Source organism: Pangasianodon hypophthalmus, chromosome 17 (genome assembly GCF_027358585.1).
Source record: "Pangasianodon hypophthalmus isolate fPanHyp1 chromosome 17, fPanHyp1.pri, whole genome shotgun sequence".
Lineage (NCBI taxonomy): Eukaryota > Metazoa > Chordata > Actinopteri > Siluriformes > Pangasiidae > Pangasianodon > Pangasianodon hypophthalmus.
In genome coordinates, this window is record NC_069726.1 from 23,198,234 (window position 1) to 23,221,050 (window position 22,817).

The 22,817-nt window shown below is 38.5% G+C and overlaps 1 protein-coding gene across 1 annotated transcript; it reads left to right on the plus strand.

The window, feature by feature from the left end:
* The first annotated feature begins 3,732 nt into the window (after positions 1 to 3,732).
* antxr2b (ANTXR cell adhesion molecule 2b) lies at positions 3,733 to 22,805 on the plus strand. The gene is made up of 17 exons (XM_026942766.3): positions 3,733 to 4,236; positions 8,267 to 8,338; positions 8,771 to 8,842; positions 10,419 to 10,500; positions 11,186 to 11,290; positions 12,320 to 12,388; positions 13,418 to 13,498; positions 13,745 to 13,805; positions 13,887 to 13,985; positions 15,538 to 15,607; positions 16,560 to 16,638; positions 17,540 to 17,635; positions 17,734 to 17,787; positions 18,668 to 18,763; positions 19,471 to 19,647; positions 20,006 to 20,086; positions 22,380 to 22,805. Exons 1-17 carry the CDS (start codon positions 4,118 to 4,120, stop codon positions 22,416 to 22,418), a joined length of 1,452 nt encoding a protein of 483 aa, XP_026798567.2. The 5' UTR covers positions 3,733 to 4,117; the 3' UTR covers positions 22,419 to 22,805.
* The last annotated feature ends 12 nt before the right edge of the window (positions 22,806 to 22,817 follow it).

Sequence of the window (22,817 nt, forward strand, 5' to 3'; positions counted from 1 at the left end):
TTATGCCTTGGAAGTCTCTTCTGTTCATTTTTTATTATTTATTTTTTGATTATATAAAAGAAGGTATTTAGTCTGTGAAAGGTGAAGCTGAAGTTCGATTGTGTCTCTAGACCTGTAACAATCACATCATTTTGAAGATACGATAGTACCTGATACACTGATTTGCAATATTGCCATGTAGTAGGTCTTGCTAGTTACTTTATTTCAGGAAATTAGCTCCACCCCTTTTACGTAAAAGTCAACTTGCACTGCTTATTTGTGTGTCTGTATGAACCTTTAAGATATCTTAGGAAGGTCCTAGAACAGCTCTTAGACTAAATCATTTAGCACATAAGCAGCTCTAACTCTTATCATTAGATTTAATTCACTTCAATTCAGTTTTATTTGTAAAGCGCGTTTAACAATGTTTTTGTTAAACAAAGCAGCTTAACAGAAATAAATGGATTCAAAAAATATATTGTAAATATGTGAATTTCTCCCTAATGAGCGAGCCAGAGGTGACAGTGGTGAGGAAAAACTCCCTGAGACGATATGAGGAAGAAACCTTGAGAGGAACCAGACTCAAAAGGGAACCCATCCTCATCTGGGTGCAACGGATAGTGCGATTATAAATAAATCCCTTCTATTGTGTACTATATGGACAAATAGTGTGATTGTGCAACCAGTAAATTCATCACAGTTTTCACAAGAAGTCCGGTTGGTTAAAATCTATCCACTGTCCACTGATGGAGTCCTGAGCACGAAGCTGCGCGTGGCAACCGCAGCCCCAAAGCCACTACAGCAGATTTAGATCATCTTTAAAGGATACCCAGTGTGTGTGATATCATCTGGTCTTGTCAGTTAGCTGCTGGTTGGCCTACCATTATTTTGACAGGATCTGCCTGGCTCACTGTTTTGCAGGACATGGCTGGGTCAACATGTCTAAAGGCACTGGCTGGCTCACTATTTTGCATGTCCTACCTGGCACTTAACTGTTTTTTTTCGGTCTCTGGTTGGCTCACCATTTTTACAGTCCTGTCCGGGTTGCCACTTTTGCAGACCCTGGCTGGCTCACCGTTTTGCATGTCCTAACTGGCTTAACATTTTCTGTAGTCTCTGCCAGGGTCACCATTTTTACAGGCCCTGGCTGGGTCACTGTTTTTCATGTCCTACCTGGCTTGCCCTTTTTTTCAGGCCTTGTCTTGCTTGCTATTTTTTACAGACTCTGGCTGGCTCACCATTTTTTCAGGCCCTATCTGGCTTGCCTTTTTTTTGCGTATCCTGACTGGTTCGCTATATTTTACAGGCATTGGCTGGTTTACCTTTTCATTTTCAGGCTCTGACTGGCTTGCTATTTTTTGCAGGGCCTAATTAGCTCACCATTTTTTTCAGGTCATGGCTGGCTCACCAATTGCTATATGCTATTATATTATTATAATAGAACGCTATTACAGTATATTATGCATATAATCTACTTCCATAAATGACCAGAAATGTTATAAATGTGTCACAGTGGCATAGATTTACACAAGATGGACTCCAAGTCCAGAACCAGGTCAGGAACAGGGCTGCCATGGCAATGTGTTGAGTGGCACCAAGAATGTCCGTGTTCATTGATCATTCTGGTCTCGCTGCTGTCACAACGTCGGTCTTTTCACTGATCCACATTAGTCTGTTGTGGGAATGTGAAAAGAGCTTTTACATCACAAAATGAATCCCTCTTTCACTTCCACCTGTTTTAGAGTGTAAAGAGCGTCTCATTTTTGCAGTTTTTGGACTTCTTTCAGCTTTTCTCCAGCTCTCTGGCCTGCCATGTGCTGAAGCTCAGAAATCTTTCACAGCGCAGGAATGTGCCAGAAAGTAGAATTCCAACAAAAATGTCTATCTGCAGAAATATAGACATTAAAATCTTGAAGGTGTTGTATAAAGATATTTTAACAATACAAAATGCATAAATTCTAACCTTAAGGATACAGATAACACCAGTGCCACTTCCTGAGGAGTGTGATAGTATAATGCAGAATTCTTCAGACGTAACTGAGGTCAGTGTTAAAGATTAGAATGAGGAGATGGAAGATCTAGTAACATGACGTTATGTTCTAGGGCTTAGCATGACCTTGGATGATGATGGTATCAAAGATAAAGCGTAGACGCATATCTAGGACAGAATAATTTGTTCAGCTCACTTTCCTCAGTCCTCTCGAATTTCCCTGTTTTTAAATGAAGGACACGTTTGCACATGCTTGGGGAAGCCAAGGGTTTTTTTTTTCCTTCTCACTCCTCTGTTGTGTTGTGCTGAGTCGACTGAAATCTTTAAAGCGTCCTTGAATGCAAAAACATGATTTATAAATGTTTAACTACACTTGAATGCTGATTGGATGCATTTGGTGCTTTGGGTCAAATATGTGAACATAGTACTAAATTTAATACATTTACTAAATGTACAGTTTCCTTTTAAAAGAATTTACCAAAACTGGTTAAGGGCGGGGCTTCATATGGGTTTGTGGTATCACTAAGTGATTAGCATTGGACCAATCACGTAACAGCGTAGAGGGAGACAATGTGCTACCCAGAAACTTTGAACCTGTGTGCTAGGCTAGCTAACTGATTAACGTAGCTGATGTTAGTGATGAGAATCATGTTTAGAATCATATCTAGATATACAGCCACTGTTCTAGAAATAAATCTATAAAATCCCATTAGTGTTGACTTGTGATTACAACACAATGAATCTAGTTTGCTAGCAGCTAAATGGCGTGTTAGCTGCTTGCTTTCATTAAAGGAAAAATCCATCCTGAATGACTTGCATTTTAATATTTATAATCAATGTGTCATCATCAATTGTACAAAAGATTTATTTTGTAATGAAATTCAGATTTTTTTTTTTCATGTTTCATGACAAGTTTCCTATTTTGACTTTGGTTAACAGTTTCCTACATTACCCATGATGCTGTTTGACTGCGTGCAGACAGTGGTGCAATGGGATTTAGTCTTCTCTTCATCTCTATCTAAAGAGAGTGATGCAGCGGCGCTTTAGTCCTTTAGCCTGTCCAACTGCCGTCAAACTCCATCACGCTCTTCATCTCTAGCCAACTAGCCAAGCCGAGACTCTGCCATAGTGCCATAACTCAGCGTCGTATAGCTGTGCAACTTTGAGAACAGCGCTTGCACCAACTTCTCCATCAATTCTACTCTGGATTTCTTACAAATATGACGGTGAACATCACTAGAAAATGAACATGAGTTACGTTTTTAGAAGCAAACACCAAAACATGACGGTTATCCCTTATGTTTGAGATCGTTTACTTTTTTTTTTCTTGTACTAAACTCCAGTGTGAGCAACATCACTGTCTTCTCACACTTCTCACAGGAATAACACAGAAACATCACCAACCATCAAATTAGCACCAGAGTCACTAAACACATCAGAAACCTTTCAACACACACATAGTTAATGTGGTTCAGGGTGGAGTTTAACTTTAATGTCACTGATAGGAGGCTATTTGAGAAGGAGGAGTGAATACTCATAAATCCTGGCTGCTTCTTCTTCTTCTTCTTATTATTATTATTATTAAGAGTAAAAGTGTGGAAATGTAGAGAGATTTAAAGTTAAACGCTTAGCAGTACGGCAGAGGGCGCTGTTTTCGCGCATGCGCAGTGAGTCCAAGGGTCCCCCCCCCCCCCCCCGTACATTTGTAAGCGGGCGCCGCTCTTGTGGTTTAACACACACACACACACACACACACACACACAAAAACAGACAGACACACACACACACACACACACTCAGAAATCACGGCTGGCTGGAGCTCAGGCCTGTAGGACGCAGGAAACCAGAATGGATTAAAGGGTTCATGCTTGACAGATTTTTCTACTTTCCAAAAAAATATACATATTTATTAATTTATGAACATTGTAACTATGGCAACCGGGTTATTATGGAAGCGCGCGCTGTCGGACCGCAGCTCGGTGCAGCTGTGACTTTATTCCTGAGCACTGGGAGCATGTCCATGTCGCTTACTGCGGAGAGCTGATTAGTGCCACAGAGTTCTTCTTCCGCTTTTTTTTTCTTTTTTCTTTTTCTTTTTTGCACTGTTGCAAAGTGCACGTGCACGTCCGGTGTGTTCCGGTCCAAGAAATGCGCGCGGTTCGGTTCCTCCGCCTGTGCGCGCTCGCCGTGTGTGTGTGTGTGTGTGTGTGTACAGGAGAGGACGGGTCCTGCCATGGAGCTTTTGATTTATACTTTGTGCTGGACAGGTGAGTGCAACCACGCCCACTTTACAATAATAATAATAATAATAATAATGATAATAACGCTACAATATTAAAAGCCAAATTATCATGAAAAATGTTCATCAATTTTTTATAATAAATACTACTAATACTATCAGTATTAATAATAATAATAATAATGTATTATTAAAATGATTAACGTTCAGATCTGTGGTGCATAAATATTTTTTATGCATAATGAACTATGCTCATTACATTTGTTTATTATTATTATTAATAATAATAATAATAATTAAAATTATAATGAAAAACATTCATTTTTTTTATAATACTAAAAATAACAAGCCAAATGATAATGAAATATGTTCATAATGAAATATTACCTTTCTTAAATAATAATAATAATAATAATAATAACAATATTAATATTATTATTATTAAAACTTTTAACATTCAGATCTGTGGTGCATAAATAAATTTATTTTATATATATATTTTTTAATAGTTATGCATATTACAAGCCAAATGATAATGAAATATGTTCATTACCTTTCTTAGATAATAATAATAATAATAATAATAATAATAATAATAATAATAAAGGGTGAATGTTGGTTAAAATCAGAGACTTACGCTGAACACTTCAGTGATTGAAATTCATTACTGAGCTCATCATTTGGAAGTACAAATTTTGTTTTTTAGCATTATTTGAAAGAAAATTATATTATTTTCAAAATTATGAATTTCCCAGCTATGTTGCATTAATATATTTTATATTATTTTTTTACATTTATGCATATTAAAAGCCAAATGATAATGAAATATGTTAATGTGTAAAATGTTGTATGTAAAATGTTTCTTCTTTTTCTTCTAATTATTATTATTATTATTATTATTATTATTATTATGATTAAATAAAGGGGGAATTTTGGTTAAAATCAGACTCTTAAGCTAAACACTGCGGTGATTGAAATTCCTTCCTCGTTCTTGGGAAGTAGGAGGTTTTTCTTTCATTAATTAAATGAAAAAAGAAAACTGTATTATTTTCTAAACTATTTAAGTTCACATCTGTGTTGCATAACTGAGATTTTTTATGTTTATGCATATTACAAGCTAAACTGATCTTTTTTATGACTTATGGTTTTGAATAGTGTAAGGGAAATCTTGAAGTTGTTTTTCTAACTTCGTCCTGTTAGATGAATAAGAGAGAAGGTAATAGTTAATAGTAACAGTGTCGCTGTCGGTAATTTAGCGCTGTAATGAACGGTGTTATTGTTATGTGCTGCTCTCAGGGCCGTGTGCTTTAAGGGTGAAGTGTCAGTGTTATTACACAGATGGAACGTGTGGCATTTCAGGCTCGTCAGTCTGCTGCTCTAAACAGATGGTTATCAGGGTGTGGAGAGTCCAGGAGGAGTTCATGTTCCATCCTCCACACAGAGCCTCCTGCTCCATCCTCCTCCATCCTCCATGCAGACCCTCCTGCTCCATCCTCCTCCATACTGCACACACTCTCCTGCTCCATCCTCCTCCATACTGCACACACTCTCCTGCTCCATCCTCCTCCATACTGTACACACCCTCCTGCTCCATCCTCCTCCATACTGCACACACTCTCCTGCTCCATCCTCCTCCATACTGCACACACTCTCCTGCTCCATCCTCCTCCATACTGCACACACCCTCCTGCTCCATCCTCCTCCATACTGTACACACCCTCCTGCTCCATCCTCCTCCATACTGTACAGACCCTCCTGCTCCATCCTCCTCCATACTGTACACACGCTCCTGCTCCATCCTCCTCCACACTATACACACCCTCCTGCTCCATCCTCCTCCATACTGTACACACCCTCCTGCTCCATCCTCCTCCATACTGTACACACCCTCCTGCTCCATCCTCCTCCATACTGTACAGACCCTCCTGCTCCATCCTCCTCCATACTGTACACACCCTCCTGCTCCATCCTCCTCCATACTGCACACACGCTCCTGCTCCATCCTCCTCCATACTGTACACACCCTCCTGCTCCATCCTCCTCCATACTGCACACACCCTCCTCTCCATCCTCCTCCATACTGCACACACCCTCCTGCTCCATCCTCCTCCATACTGTACACACCCTCCTGCTCCATCCTCCTCCATACTGCACACACCCTCCTGCTCCATCCTCCTCCATACTGTACACACCCTCCTGCTCCATCCTCCTCCATCCTCCATACACACCCTCCTGCTCCATCCTCCTCCATACTGTACACACGCTCCTGCTCCATCCTCCTCCACACTATACACACCCTCCTGCTCCATCCTCCTCCATACTGTACACACCCTCCTGCTCCATCCTCCTCCATACTGTACACACCCTCCTGCTCCATCCTCCTCCATACTGCACACACTCTCCTGCTCCATCCTCCTCCATACTGTACACACGCTCCTGCTCCATCCTCCTCCATACTGTACACACCCTCCTGCTCCATCCTCCTCCATACTGTACACACCCTCCTGCTCCATCCTCCATACACACCCTCCTGCTCCATCCTCCTCCATACTGCACACACCCTCCTGCTCCATCCTCCTCCATACTGCACACACCCTCCTGCTCCATCCTCCTCCATACTGTACACACCCTCCTGCTCCATCCTCCTCCATCCTCCATACACACCCTCCTGCTCCATCCTCCTCCATACTGTACACACCCTCCTGCTCCATCCTCCTCCATACTGTACACACCCTCCTGCTCCATCCTCCTCCATACTGTACACACTCTCCTATTCCATCCTCCTCTATACTGTACACACCCTCCTGCTCCATCCTCCTCCATACTGTACACACTCTCCTATTCCATCCTCCTCTATACTGTACACACCCTCCTGCTCCATCCTCCTCCATACTGTACACACGCTCCTGCTCCATCCTCCTCCACACTATACACACCCTCCTGCTCCATCCTCCTCCATACTGTACACACCCTCCTGCTCCATCCTCCTCCATACTGTACACACTCTCCTATTCCATCCTCCTCTATACTGTACACACCCTCCTCTCCATCCTCCTCCATACTGTACAGATGCTCCTCTCCATCCTCCTCCATACTGTACACACCCTCCTACTCCATCCTCCTCCATACTGTACACACCCTCCTCTCCATCCCCCTCCATACTGTACAGATGCTCCTCTCCATCCTCCTCCATACTGTACACACCCTCCTACTCCATCCTCCTCCATACTGTACACACCCTCCTGCTCCATCCTCCTCCATATTATACAGACCCTCCTGCTCCATCCTCCTCCATACTGTACAAACGTGCCAACAATAATAATAATAATAATAATAATAAATACAGTGAATGCTCTTTTTTCTCTCTCTCTCTCTCTCTCTGTCTCCCACTACCTGTCTGTAAATCTTTTTCTTGCAGTCTGTATATCTCTTTCTCACTATCCGTCTGTCTGTCTCTCTCTTTTTCTGTTCATCTCTGTCTCACTACCTGTCTTTCTGTCTCTCTTTTGGTGTCTCTTTCCTTACCCATCTCACTCTTTTTCTTACTTTCTCCCTCGCTATTTACTGTATCTCTGTTCTTCTCTCACTTGTTCTCTCAGTAAATCTTTCTCTTGCTCTGCTCTTTTCTATTTTTAGTCTGTTTTATTTACTCTCTCTCTCATTCTTTTTGTCAGTGTTTTTCTTTGTCTCCGTCTCTGTCTTTATCTCTTTTTATTGATCCCTCTCTGAACCCTTTAACTATCCAAAGAAGCTTTGAGGACCTTTTTTTCTAAGAGTTTATTCCTCTGTCATGTTTCTCTCTTTCTCTTTGTCAGCATCTCTCTATCTGTTCATCGATGTCACCTTGATTCTCTCTCTTTTTTCTTTTCCTGCTCTCTCTCACACACACCTCTGTATCTATTTGATGTTTATTTTGTTGAGGCCTGAGTCATCTGTAGCCTCCTCTAGCCTCCTCTAGCCTCCTGTAGCACTCTGGAGCCCTTTTATGGACCTGTTTACTTCTCAGTCCTAACACGGTGTGTGTGTGTGTGTGTGTGTGTGTGTGTGTGTTGTTCCAGGTCTGGCAGTGTGTCCACCAACTGGCGGGAGATATATAAATTTGTGGAGCAGCTAACCAATCGCTTTGTAAGGTAAGCGAGCTCAGAGATTCAGTGCTTTCTGTTTTTCAGAGAGAACTCTTTAATGAAAACAGACCGGAGCTTCAGAGCCACGGAGCAAAACCACACAGAGAGCACATGTGCACTAAATATAAGCCTAATAACAGATTACTATGTTTAACATCAGGCATTTTATGGTGTGTGTGTGTGTGTGTGTGTGTGTGCAGACTGTATGTGAAGCCTTAAACCCCACATGACCACAGTAGTCATTTATCCGGCTTCAGTGCACGCTAGCGTATTGTTATAGTTTTAAATATAACCTGTGTACATGCTGCATGATGGAGGTCATGATGGAGGTCATGATGGAGGTCATGATGGAGGTCATGATGGAGGTCAGTCCGAGTTTAACGCTGATGTGTTTATCTGCAGCACACTCACTAACATCCTCATGCTTTTATTTTGCAGCCCGAAGATGAGGGTTTCGTTTATCGTGTTCTCCTCGAGCGCAGACGTCATTCTCCCCCTCACCGGAGACAGGTGTGTGTTCACACTCACACTCACACTCACACTGTGCTTCATTTATCAGTCTTTTTAGTAAAGTGTGCAAATGTTTACGTAGCAAAACCGAACCAGCCAATTTCAGAAAGGCTTTTTTTTTCAGTCAGCCATAATCAGCTGATTTACATTTAGCCACGCCCAAAAAACTCCATAAAAGGCAAAGCACACAGAGAGCTGTAGGCTACAAAAGTTTTTTCCCCAACTATATAACGATTTACGAATAAATTTGTTCAATATCCAGTTTTATAAATGAGGCTTGTTTATCTGTGTACAACTTTTAGGACGCAAACAACAGTAGTAAATATTTGCTGGTAATTTATTTACACGTTCACTTTAGTTTGTTTTTGCTCAGACAGAATAGACTCGCACTATTTACAAGTGCAGCTGCTGTATGCCCCGCCTCCTCTCTATTTCCATTGGCTGCTGTGCTTTATCTGTCATTTAGGACCCCATTCAGGCTTGCTCTGATTGGCTGCTGGCAGCCGGTGTTTAAAATATGTACAACTGCAATGAAACTAGCAACATTTCAGAAATATTAGCTAATAATCAATTAATAAACCTATTAATAAAAATATGTCTATACGTATTGAAACTGAAGTGGAAAATGTGTGCTTGTTTACTAATACCAAAGTAGAATAGAGATAGTCTTTACAATTTATTTTATTATATTTATGTGTAGCATTTGTCATAGATTTCAATAAAATGGAGTTTTATCTTCAATGAGGCTGTGACATTTTTAAAGGTGCAATTTGTAATTTTTTAAAAACTTTTCTAAACCTTTAATAATCATATAATTTTTAAAGTATACTTTAATAAATATTAATTTAATCCTGTAATTCACTTTTTGCCATGTGATGCAGCTGGCTAGTTTCTTAATTTCAGGCTTCTGTTTGCATTTTTTCTGGCCCTGAAAGTTCCTGTGTTTAGCTTGCATGTATAGTTTTAACAAAGTGGGTAAGGTTTTGGAAGGAAGAAAGTGATTTCTCAGTCAGGGTTTTTATTGCAGATTTAGTGCAGTTTGCCTTACAGTGATGTATAAAAAATACAAACCGCCCCTTTAAAACAGAGGAGCCTACTTCTTTTAAAGAACAGATCAGAGAAGCTGGTATTTGTACAATGTTTCAATGAATTACTAGCAAGTGATTCTCTTAACAAGTCCATCTGAACACAATGTACTTAAATTCTTAAATTATTTAGTGATTTAATGTCAATATTTTAGAAAATGTGAAGCTGTGAGCTGATAGTGAGATACACCCTGACGCTGAGGTTATATCTTTACCACTTTGAAGTCTTTATTTTCCATTCCTGCGCCGAGGTTTGTTCCGACTGCAGTCTAAACAGGCGGGTGGATGAAAGGTTGGTGAAATCGAACCCCGTGTAGTCGTTCGGTGTGTTTTTAAGAGGAACACAGTGTGTATAGGTGTTTGTTCCACTCCTGCAGGACTAAAACACTTGATCTCAGTGTAAAGATAAAGCACAACACGTGCTTCCTCACTGAAGCCTATGTATCTTTTTAACTAACACAAGTCACATGACGCTTCTTCTGTGCTCGTAGGGCTGCTATAGACAAAGGTTTGGAGCTTTTGAGTAAAATCAGACCTGCTGGTGACACCTACATGCACGAGGGCCTGAAAAAGGTAAGGCTGGATTCTGGATTCTGGATTCTGATTGGTCAGAAAGTGTTGGTGCAAATCACAGGTGTATATTAAAGCACTCAATTATTAGTTAATTATGGTTTCTATAGTAACAGCCCATTCACAGGGACTTGTGTAGCGGACTCTCCACATAAACAGATTTGAAAAAATCGTTCATGTGGTGATGTTTTCTGTAATTTACGTAGCATATATGGAAGGAGTCTCCAGTGTCAGAGGTAAAGCTGTAACTTTAAGCTTTCCGACATCTTCAGGACAGAGGAGTTTAACAGAAGAGTTTTTTTTGTGCTTTCTCGGTAACAAGCTATTTTTTTTTACAATGTTTTTTGTCTTATTAACTTTAAAAGAGAGAGAAAAAAGAGTGTCTGATGACGGAACGACTGTTTATATCTGCTAAAGCTGAAGTGAGAACAGGAATTAACTGGTTTCATGGGCGTTCCACAACATAAACGTAACTATTTACAAATTAAAAAGTAAAAACGTGTCGATATTTTAAATAATAAATAATGTAATGGTTGGCAAATTGCTGCGGTATAAGGGGAATAAAACACTTCAGGATGTGATGTTATAAATAAATAGCAACATTTGATTTCGTTATTGTTTTCCTGTAACAGTGATCAGTTAATGTGTGCTGTATGGAGTGTGTTCACGCTCATGTGGATGTGTTCAGGTTATAGAGCAGATGAACGCTCAGAGCACTAGAGCATCGAGCATCGTCATCGCACTGACTGATGGGAAACTGGGCATCTACCCACACGAGCTCGCAGTGCAGCAGGTGAGCATTTCCTGAACCTGAATTTCACATCTGAGTGTCTGTTATGTGAAGGTCAAATGAGTAAACCCTGATTTGCTTGCTTGCATCTTATAATAATGATGCATGTGTGCCAAAACTTGCGAGATTTACATAAGACCAGTGTCCTGTTACGGTTTTGAACTTAAATGGCTCAGTGATGAAAGATAAAGTGGTATTTCTGTGATGCTCTGTAACCTGTTATTGTTTATGGGCCATAATCAGAGTTGGGTTAAGAACATAGTGAGGCTTTAATATAAGAATTACGCACATCGGCATTCAGTCCTCAGACGTAGCTACGGCGCTATTCAGAAGTTACATAATAACGCAGGGTGGAGTTTGAGTGAAACAGACGTGTGTCTCAGTAACGGTTTTGCAGTTCTGACCTTTAACTTGTGCGCTTTTTTCTTGCGGCTCGAGTGAGGAGCAGCGTCAAGTCCAGCGCCACTTTCTGACAGTTTGATGTAACTACAATACGTCACTCAGAAATTTATGTTTTTGGCTGTAAATACACTCAAAATCATTATGGAATCCCATTCAAGGACAATATTAAATGCATAAATATGACTCTTTTAATTAATTAATAATATTGTCTCTTTAAAATCTACAGATCTTAATCATTGTTTATTTCGAGGTCTGGATAAAATGATGAACTACATATGCTGTCAGTGTAATAATGCTATTTTCGTCGTCAGTCCACATGTTCTATCCCTGTTTTTTTCAGGTTTAAGGGTGAGTACTTGTGTTTAAAGGTAGTGGTCTAGATGTCTTGATAGACGCTACTGAAAAAGCTAGTCTCAGATGCTACTACTTAAGAAAAATCTGGCAATCTCGCACGCGTGAGCTACACACAAGTAATCTGAATATGGAGCACAGAAAAGCTGCGTAACCCAACTCTGAATACGAGGAACTTTCCTCATGTAAATATTTCTTTATATCATTGTGTATGTGTGTGTGTGTGTGTGTGTGTGTGTGTGTGCGTGCGTGTGTGTGTGTGTGTGTGTGTGTGCGCAGGCTGATCTAGCGAGACAGTATGGAGCCCGTGTTTACTGTGTAGGAGTGACTGACTTCGACGTCCTGCAAGTACGTGACACATGATGATGATGTTTCATTATTAAGTATGATTTTAGTCATATAAATATTATTTCCTCATTTAAACTAATCTCTTTAATGTCTCCTAATTAAAATAATTGGATCTTTTGGAACACGTTTGTCTGAAAAGAATCCATTTCCTTGAAAAGGTTTTTTGCTTAATAAGTGAATAAGTGTAATACATTTGCCCTGGTGTAACCGTGTAAAACGAGACACTGGAGTTTCATTACATTACGGTCAGAGTATTGATTTCTTACAGCGAGCTTCATCTTGGCCTTTCCAGTAACAGTCAATAAAACAGCAGAATAGACAATACAAATATCACCTATCCACCATTTACTCACTTTAATATAAATAATTTACATCATGTATATGCATGTAAATCCTGAACTGACTAATTTAGATTCATTTGGTGGAGACGTGTTCATTCTAGGATTGTTACTGATATTGTAGAAGGTGTTTAATGTCCAGTTTTGGGTAAAAGTTTGCTTTTTTAAACAAATTATTAATAATAGATTATTTTACAATCACATTAATGCTTGTTTTTGCACGCAAAACAATCGGAATCTTTTAATTAACATGTACTAGAGTAACATATACTACAGTATATTAATTGACTATTTTTGTTAATTTTGTTACTTTTATTTTTATTTTTGGTGTATTTATTGATAATTAAGAAACTTCTATGAAAACTGAACACAGTAAATGGCCTGTTGCTGTAAATTATATACATTTCTTTGTGTCCGTCTTCTTGTCCTAAAGGGTGTACAAACTTTTGCACTCGACTGTACACAGGACAGACATTTGGCCGGGCTGAAATTTGATCTGAGGCTGTAATTTTTGCAGCAGATTGTAGCAGACGTGCACTTCCTGATTGCTGTACATCAGCTCTCCGGATGTCACATCATTAAGACTGATTTAAGACTCGGCTCTAAAGACAGCAGTCCTGTTTGCTGAGGCTGTGTGTGTGTGTGTGTGTGTTGTGAGAGTTCTTGATGATATTTGTCTGTTTTTTTGCAGCTTGTCGATATTGCAGACAGCAAAGATCAGGTGTTTCCTGTGCTGGATGGATTCCAGGCGCTCAAGTCGATCGTGAATTCTGTAAGAAGCAATATTTTTAACACTGAAACCCATAAAGGCTGGGTGATAAAGAAAAAAAATTGTATTACGATATTGCAAAAGAAACATCAGAAAAATATATGAGAGATTCAATAATATTTCAGTTTTTTACGATATTGATATAATATTTTTATATCGCCTATTCCTCACAACACACCAAGCTGTGACACGAGCATGTGCTCATGCTGCTGTCTAAAGAAATATAAATGGAATATTTCTTATTTACAGATTTTAAAGAAGTCCTGCGTAGAGATCTTTAACGTCGAGCCTTCCAGCGTTTGTGTGAACGGTACATCGTGGAAAGTTCTAGGAAAAATATGAATAAATTCAAAAACGATGCTTGAAATTGAAATCGAATGTTTTGTTTCAGAAACCTTCAACATTGTTCTAAGAGGGAGGGGCTTTACTCAGGGGCGGAGCTCAGAGGGCGTGGTCTGTACGCTCTCTGTGAATCAACAGGAAGCCTACAGTAAGCCTTTACACACATCAGACTTCAAAGATTACAAGAATAAATAAATAAATAAATACAGGAGGGCCGGGTTCAGGAAAATGACACTCTTAATATAGACACATCTGTAATTTGTATTGTTTAACAACAGCTTGGAAAACCACAACCGTGTCATTTAATCCTAAACAGGAAGTTCTGTTCAGCTAGACATATAACCATCTAGTGGAAAAGAAAAGTTTAGAGGATTTTTTTAATCTCCATCCACTGTGTATGTGGTGTGTTTCCCTGCACTGAGAAAAAAACCTCAGAAAACTTATGCTAAAGATAACTTATGATCCTGTCAATATAATGGTAAAATATGCAACTAGATAATAAGGATCAGAGAAATCATCGATTCTCAGATCTCTGATTCAGTCCTGTATAATTTTGCATCAACACACAAAATCAGTCAATTTGTCAGTCTTTTTCTTAATTTGATTTTTAGGGTTATGCTTATGATTTTTTTTCAATCAAAAATGTTGACAGTTCCAATTTCTGATAAAGAAAAATACCTGAATAAATATTACTGGCAATTTTAAACAAATACATTTGACTATTCAAGAATTTCACATAAAGGCAAAGTGAATTACGATGCTGTATTATTTTTTAATATATATTTTAAATTATATTATATATATATTGGTAATATATATATATATATATATATATATATATATATATATATAGTCTAATTTTCTATTATACAATAAAAAACATATAAGGATAAATATTAACTTATGCTTATAAGTTATAAGATTAAAAAAGTAAAACATTTTATTATAAATGTATAGTTTCAGATAAAAAAATCATTTTGTCTCGTCTTCACACAGGAATAATTCACTGTTCAATTTTCTAAATACAAAATGGCCTCCAATTCACTGTTTATGCTCCCTACATAGAGTATAACATTATAATGGAATAATAAGGAATAATAAATAATGTGCAGATATGAGAGAGATTATCTCTAATTAAAAGATATTTTAAAAAAAAGTTCTGGTTATTTACACTTTTCTGAAGGTTGTGTGATATCCGTACACCATCAGATGCCACACAACTCATTCTGAAAAACTAGTTGCATCTCGAAAAAGAGCGGTTTTACAGTTCTATAACTTTATACACACATTTGGCTGTAGAATTTATGATTTTTTTTTTTTACAAAAATATATAAAGCATGTTTATTATTGACAGCGTTTAACATCTGCCCTTAGACTTGCGTTGTAAGTGAGTTTTGGAGTAAACAGATTTTCTGGTTTCTTTTTTCGAGGAAAAGAGTCCAAATGGTCACCTGTAGTAATCACACACACACACACACACACACACACACACACACACTGCACATACAGTGGATAGAGATCACATTGCTAGAGTACCACTTGAATGCCTTACACTCGTTTATGTTAATCTGTGCTATTTTGGGAATCTCTGCCCTGTTTTATGTGAATCATGTCATTGTTTGAGAGACTTCATGGCTTCACGTTATTAAATTTCAGCCGCCGGGTTGCAGTGATCTCATGCCGATGTCTTTTCCTCTTAGATGAGAAGCCGAGCGTTGTGAAGGACACTTATGTGCTGTGTCCGGCTCCGCTGTTGACCGAAGTTGGACAGTGAGGAACATTCTTCTTCCTGCTCCCGTTTTAGCAAACAGCCGCTGTACTGAGCTGGCACTCACACGGAGGAGGGGGAGATCAAATCCTCTGCGCTCTGTTTGAGTTTCAGTGTGCAGTCATGAGAGCACTGATAAGGAGAGGCTGCACCCATAAACAGTGTGTGTGTGTGGATGTGTGTGCTGCATTTTAGTTTACACTGGCCTGATGCCTGAGGTCAACTTTTCTACTTCTTTCCCTTCTTTTAAACCAAAAAACTAAAGCTACAGCTTTACTTCTGACTGATACAAAGCTCTGACACTGGAGACTCCTTCCATAACATGAACATTAATTCTCTTTACAGAAAACTTGCACACGTTTTTAATCCGTTTATGTAGAATATTCGCCTGTGAATGAGCTCTTACTATAGAAACCATAACGTATTAGAACAAGCGGATTAATTGGCATGACTTTTGATTGTTTTTTTCTACACTGATGCTAAACCGATGTGATTGATGTACAGAGAAGAGACCGTCGAGATTTGTAGAGTACTTTGGAGGTCTAAATAAAAATGTAAGGTGTAAAAAGTTTTTTTTTTCTTGGAAATGTAATTAAGTAAGAGTATTCAACTATTCAATTTCAATAACATTCAAGTAAAGTATATGTACAAGAAAATAATTCATAAAGTATAGTAACGAAGTACCATTACTCAAGTATTTGCAGACTTCTGTTTCTACGGTTGTAGTGAGAAAATCTCTGGAAAAATGTGAATTTAGCAAAACTAATTTGACACCAAACACCAAAATTATGATGCATAATCAGACTCAGTTAAAGTCAAGAAGTTACTTGAGAGCTCTTTTCCTCCTGTGGCATTACTGTATGGAAGATGTCACGTGACAGGATATTGTATGGGAATCTGGGTCTGATCTGCAGCAGGGAGATGTCTGATTCCAGGCTGTTTCTCTCTTCACAGCTCAGTTGAAGTGCTGATTAGCTTTAATTCCGGCCACTCCTTCGTTTCAAGTCCGATTACAATCCACGCCACCAAGTGTGTGAGTAGAACAGTACCATGTCATTACAGATTATTTAATTACTCCTGCATGTTTTCAGTGTGTTACTAATAGCACTTTTCCTCCAGATAGTACAGTACGGTACGATTATTAAACCAAATCTAGACCCATCTGTACTCCGAGCAAGTTCCTGTATCCATTTCTCATCAAATAACAAACTCATACATATATGGGGATGCGGTATCTTTTTAATTTAGCTCAATATTTATTCAAACATGAAACATTTTCTTAAGCAAAATGCTGGTTTCAAAAGTATTGAAGTACTTGAATGGGGGTGCCAATAATTGTGGAACAAAAGTCAAAAATGGGTGAGAATTAACATATGAAATACGTATAAACATATTTAAGAACATATGAATATAAACATCACAGAACATGAGTTAAATTTGTGTGTGCTTACTGTCCGTGAATATAGTTTTATTTTGACACTGTTCATCATTTATTCAAACATAACTATGTTTTCTTAATTTTACTGCAAAACACTGATTTCATAAGTATTGGCACCCCTACAATTAGAATTTGGTGCATACTTGTTTAAAAAGATAAAAACAAAAACAGCACTAAATCTCTATTTATTCTACTTGAAATGGGGGTGCCAATAATTGTGGATCACTGATATAAACTATAGCAAAAGTCACAAATTAATGAGAATTAGTTTATGAAATATATGAAAACATCTAACTTAGTTTAATTTAATAATTTCTAGAGCAAATGATATAAAATTAGTTGACTTAAATAGTATTGGCACCCCATTCCTAATACTTGGTGCATCCTTGTCAGAAAAGATTAACAAAAAACAGCACTAATCCTTTCCTGTATTTTATTCTAGTTAAATGTATTCTACTCTGTATATGTGTGTGTGTGTGTGTGTGTGCTGTGGCAGTCCAATGGCCTGGTGGTGTTTGTGGTTCTCCTGGTTCTGCTGCTGCTCATGGCTCTGGTTCTGCTTTGGTGGTTCTGGCCGCTCTGCTGCACTGTGGTGAGAAACACAGTAAAAAATTCCTCAGCTCTATCAGTAACAGTGACAGCAGCAGCTGAATGTTTTATAATTACGATTCCATTTTGTCAATCTGACAGGTCATTAAAGATCCTCCACCTTCTCGACCTCCTCCTCCACCTCCTCCGCTTATCGTAAGTACCCAAACCCCGCTGTTCAGACTTCCGCATATCTTTCTGTCCAACTTGTCCAAAACTACCTCTAGATGGCGCGGGTGGAACAGCATCAGTCTTAACGAGCATAAAATCACAGTGCCATGTTTAGCTTGACAAAATAGCCCTAAATAAATAAATAAATAAATAAATAAATGTTAGAAAAATTGTATTCAGTGCATGAAAAAAACTCCAACATACCAACCATCTTAACATCGTACGAAGGCATCATCACATGACCCTTTAACCATATGAATGAAGGTATTTACTATATTTGATAGTTAATTTGGTGATGTGAGAGTGTTTCTTATGATATTAAGTAACAAATAAAACACAGTCACTTTGATCTAATTTTTATCTATTTTTCTGATATATTCTTAAACGTCCACAAAACAAATTAGTTCTTGTTCTCACTTATGTTATAGCAGCTATAAACAGTTGTTCCATCACCAGACTCGCTTTTTTTTTTTTTTAATAAAACTGCAGCTCGTCATGTTACTGTTAAATCACAAAAACCGTAAACTCCTCTGTCGAAAAAACATCGCCTTACAGAAAAATCCGCCATATCACCTAGTACACACACTTTTTAATCTGTTTATGTGGAACGTTTGCTGTACATGTCCTTGTGAATAAGCTGTTACTATAGCAACAATTACGTATTAGAATGAGTTTGTTAATATAAAACTGCGCTATCATCAGAGCTGCTGTTATAGAAAATTAATCAACATCTTCTGACCAATCAGAATCCAGAATTCAATGGAAGGTCAGAAGTCATTAGGTAGGATTACAAATCAGTATTTCTGTTATACTAATTAATTTACTAATTAATTAATTTGTGTGTGTGTGTGTGTGTGTGTCTCAGGAGCCGGAGGAAGATCCCCTACAGAAGAAGAAATGGCCCACTGTGGATGCGTCGTATTACGGAGGCCGGGGAGTCGGTGGGATCAAACGCATGGAGGTAAAGATGTCAATATTTTTGGCTTCTTCAGTGAACACTTTCATGCATTAATTATTTAAGAACGTATCCAGATTCTTCAGATGCTTTTTATTACTTCAGTTTGAATGTTGTGTGACTTTTGACTTGAACATCACTCATATTAAGAAGTAAACGGAGTGTTTTGTGTAGGAAGACCATGAGTATAAAACTTTATACCTGAAATAAAAAAAAACAGCTTCCACTTGTGTTTTTAAACAAAATTTTTAACACTCAGTTATTAACTCCACAGGTTTGTGCAAAACCTTTTGATCCATTTTAGATCAAATCCATCGGAGTGTCGTCTGATCACATGCTTCAATAGAAGAGATTAGACATGAGGAAATTCTGAGTTTCTGTAAAATTAGTTAACATGGTCAATATCACACATTTGCTTACATTTAAATAGGAACCTAGAAATAGTGCAGAATCCTGAATATTAAACAGTCGACATACTGAACATTTACTTTCTTTGTTTTAAATATTACAAAATTGTAAAACCTTCTGTTTATTTCCAATTTTAAATGAAAAAAAATCCCAGACTTTCAATGTGATCTCAGACTTTTGGACCCCGCTGTGTGTATTGCACCGAGTACTGAGCTGTGTGTGAGGCAGGTGTGTTTAAGCAGGTACTGGAGCACCGGAAAACACCGGCGTGTGGGAAGACTAACGCTGTTCTGCTCTCATGACAGGTTCGTTGGGGAGGAAAAGGCTCCACTGAGGAAGGAGCACGGCTGGAGAAAGCCAAAAATGCTGTAGTCACAGTGCCTGAGGAGGAGGAACTGGAGGAGCCCATTGTAAAAGCTCCTCGCAGGCCACCACCTCCCCATCCACCCCCACCTCCATCTAAATGGTACACCCCGATTAAGGTGAGTCTAGAGTTCCTATCTGTGATCAATCAAACCACTGTTTGAGGTATTCAGAGAACCATAAAGGAATAAAACACTCAGTGTTGTGCTGTTAAAGGAACATAATCAAGCCTAATGTGATTAATTTCCTATAACTTCACCTTCCCAAGTGTTTTATTCCTCTTATACCACAGGGAATTATGGGTAAAGCATGGCGTCTCTCTATGAACGCTCAAAAATAACAACTAGTAAGAAGTTCTTCATCTCTGTTGTTCTAAAAACATGGACTTTTAGTGTTTATTAGTCAGCATGGAGTGATTAGATGTATTAGGTGTACAGTCTATACTGTAACGTCGTGTTCCTGTTTGCGTGTTTTCAGGGCCGTTTCGACGCTCTGGGAGCTTTACTACGGCGACAGTACGACCGAGTCGCTGTGATGAGACCTACAGCACATGACAAGGTAAGTTTCTGTTCAGTCTTTTCTGAAGTGAAATGCGCGAAGCCTGTGACATGATCAACAGCTGAACAAATTGAACTTGAGGCAGGAATCTGGCAGGAATGAGATCACGACTCTACTGACAATGCAGCTATTGAAACAGATTTCCATTTCTCTCCTGGAGCCACTGGGATAACAGGAAGCAGAAATGAAGGAAAGGCTTGGTGGAGCTCGCCATTATGCTAATTAAAATTAAGTTTGGCAACACAGGAGGAAAGTCTACAGCTATAATCAGGACTAATAGACACACACACACACACACACACACACACAGAGGCTTGGTGGGTCTTGAGACTCTGTTACGCCATCCAGCTCAGTGGGGTTGGTGACCTCTGACCTCACCTACGCTAAAGAAACATGTTTAGTGTCTCACATTCACTTCTTAATGGAAGTCTAACTCACCTAAAAGCTTTCCATAAGTCCAGATAGATAGATAGATAGACCAACAGGCAGGCAGGGAGATGGATGGATGGATGGATGGATGGATGGATGGATGGATGGATAGATAGATAGATTCTTAATGGAAATCTAACTCACCTAAAAGCTTTCCATAAGTCCAGATAGATAGATAGATATACAGACAGACGGACGGACAGACAGATGGACAGACAGACAGACAGACAGACAGACAGACAGATAGATAGATAGATAGATAGATAGATAGATAGATAGATAGATAGATAGATAGATAGACCAACAGGCAGGCAGGGAGAGTGATAGATAGATAGATAGATAGATAGATAGATAGATAGATAGATAGATAGATACACCGACAGATAGATAGATAGATAGATAGATAGATAGATAGATAGATATACCGACAGACAGATAGATAGACAGACAGATAGATAGATAGATAGATAGATAGATAGATAGATAGACATGTAAAATAGCACTGATGGTCTATATTTACATATTTAAGTATAAAGTGGAACTTCATTATCATCCACATCACTTTCAGCTTTCTGGTTTAATTCCACTTTTAGTCTTTAGGGGGTGGAGCCTAGTCTGGTAGGTGGAGTCTATAACAGGGGTTGTAGTGATATCAAACTACACTGCGGACAGAACTGATCCCAGTTGTCTGAGATGGAAAAACTTTTTTTTTAGACAGTTCTGTTCTTTTGTTCATAAAGAGTTTATATTCTTCAGTATTTGTTATTGTTTACAGCTGCATTTTTACATTTACAGCATTTATTACAAGCTCTTATCCAGAGGGACTTGTAGTCAACAAAATTACACATCCTCATGCCAGTTCAGTAGGTCAGAAAGGCAAACACGCAGATCAAGAGATTTCCATTAGACAGACTTTCTATCAGGGCAGCTTCCTGTGCACTCAGAATGTAATTATAGTGAAAGATCTCTCAGCTGAGTGCAATTATTCCACATGATCAGTAAAGGTCAGTGTGACAGAACATGTCCGAATAGGAATTTATGTGAAATGTTTCTCATAACAAAATAACAAAAATAAAAATCCTACCTGTCATGCTGAATCATAGCTGAGAGTCAAACACATGACTCTCACTGATGAACAGCCGATGAACAGCTCACATGTTGAAGCATTGTGATTCAATTCCACCACAAACGCAACGGCTACATCTGTCAAAACTGGAAAGAAGCAGAAAAAAAGGCTCATACATGTGAGTCTGCTTTCATCGCTCAGCTAGAAGAGTCGATTCAAAGAGCCGACTCGTTCACAAACGACACGTCACTAATAAACAGCTGTGATTTATTTGGAATGAAAACCTGAAGACACACCAGCTCTTTATGAATAAGACTGAAGAAATTTACTATGAAATGATGGAGAAGCTCTTCGTGCTTTGTTTAAAGCTGTAAAAGTTACAGAAAATCTGTTCATTCTTGCTTTGAATCTTTTCCTCAACCACATCACGATAAATATCATCCAATACCTTCTATAAAATATGTTTATAATATATAGATGCCAATAAAAATATTTATCAGGACTGATAGAGTAAAATGGCCACAATCCAAAAAAAAATCTTGAATAGTGCTCCATTTGTTTCTCTGGATGTGGGTGGGGTTAGAAATTGTTCTGCAGTCAGCTCCTAGAGCACGTCAGAGACATTTATTTTCATTATTCATCCTCATACACGCTCTATTAATCAAAACATGGACTCGTATTCACTGTTAATCAGAAAGATAAACAGTGAGACATGAGAAAGGACTTTAATTTGTAGTTCATTTTCTGTGTGTGACTTTAACTGACATGTTTGTGTTGTTTGTGTTGTTTGTGTCACAGGGTCGCTGCATTAAGTTCACAAGGATTCAGAGTCACTAGTTCACTCACTGTGTGCCTTTCTATTGTGTTTTTTTACACTGTTTTGTATACGCTATGCTCTGCCTTTAGATGACTGTACATGATATAAAGTTCACATTTTTATTGGTCACTTCTGCTGATTTTATGCACTTGTGCCTTAGTTTGACCTGTTTTTCTGTAGAGTTTTACTATAGCAAGAACAGAACTCAAATTACACCTAATTAATATTTATTAGTAAAGTGAAAACTGATCTTTAGATCATTTTCTCAGTGCAACTGAACAATATGTTGGCAGTTTTATCCTGAACATAATTCAATGAAGATCATTCATTGAGGAAAAAAACACTGTTTTATTTAGATAATCATTCACATTCATTCACAAAGTAGAATTACACCAGATGATGCTCCAGTATAAGTGAAA

Bases quoted from the DNA above. Each gene is read 5' to 3' on its own strand.
- antxr2b (XM_026942766.3), top strand. From the start codon at position 4,118: ATGCGCGCGGTTCGGTTCCTCCGCCTGTGCGCGCTCGCCGTGTGTGTG. The intron at 17,788-18,667 runs GTAAGTACCCAA...TGTGTGTCTCAG, and splicing joins CTCCACCTCCTCCGCTTATC to GAGCCGGAGGAAGATCCCCT. The intron at 20,087-22,379 runs GTAAGTTTCTGT...TTTGTGTCACAG, and splicing joins GACCTACAGCACATGACAAG to GGTCGCTGCATTAAGTTCAC.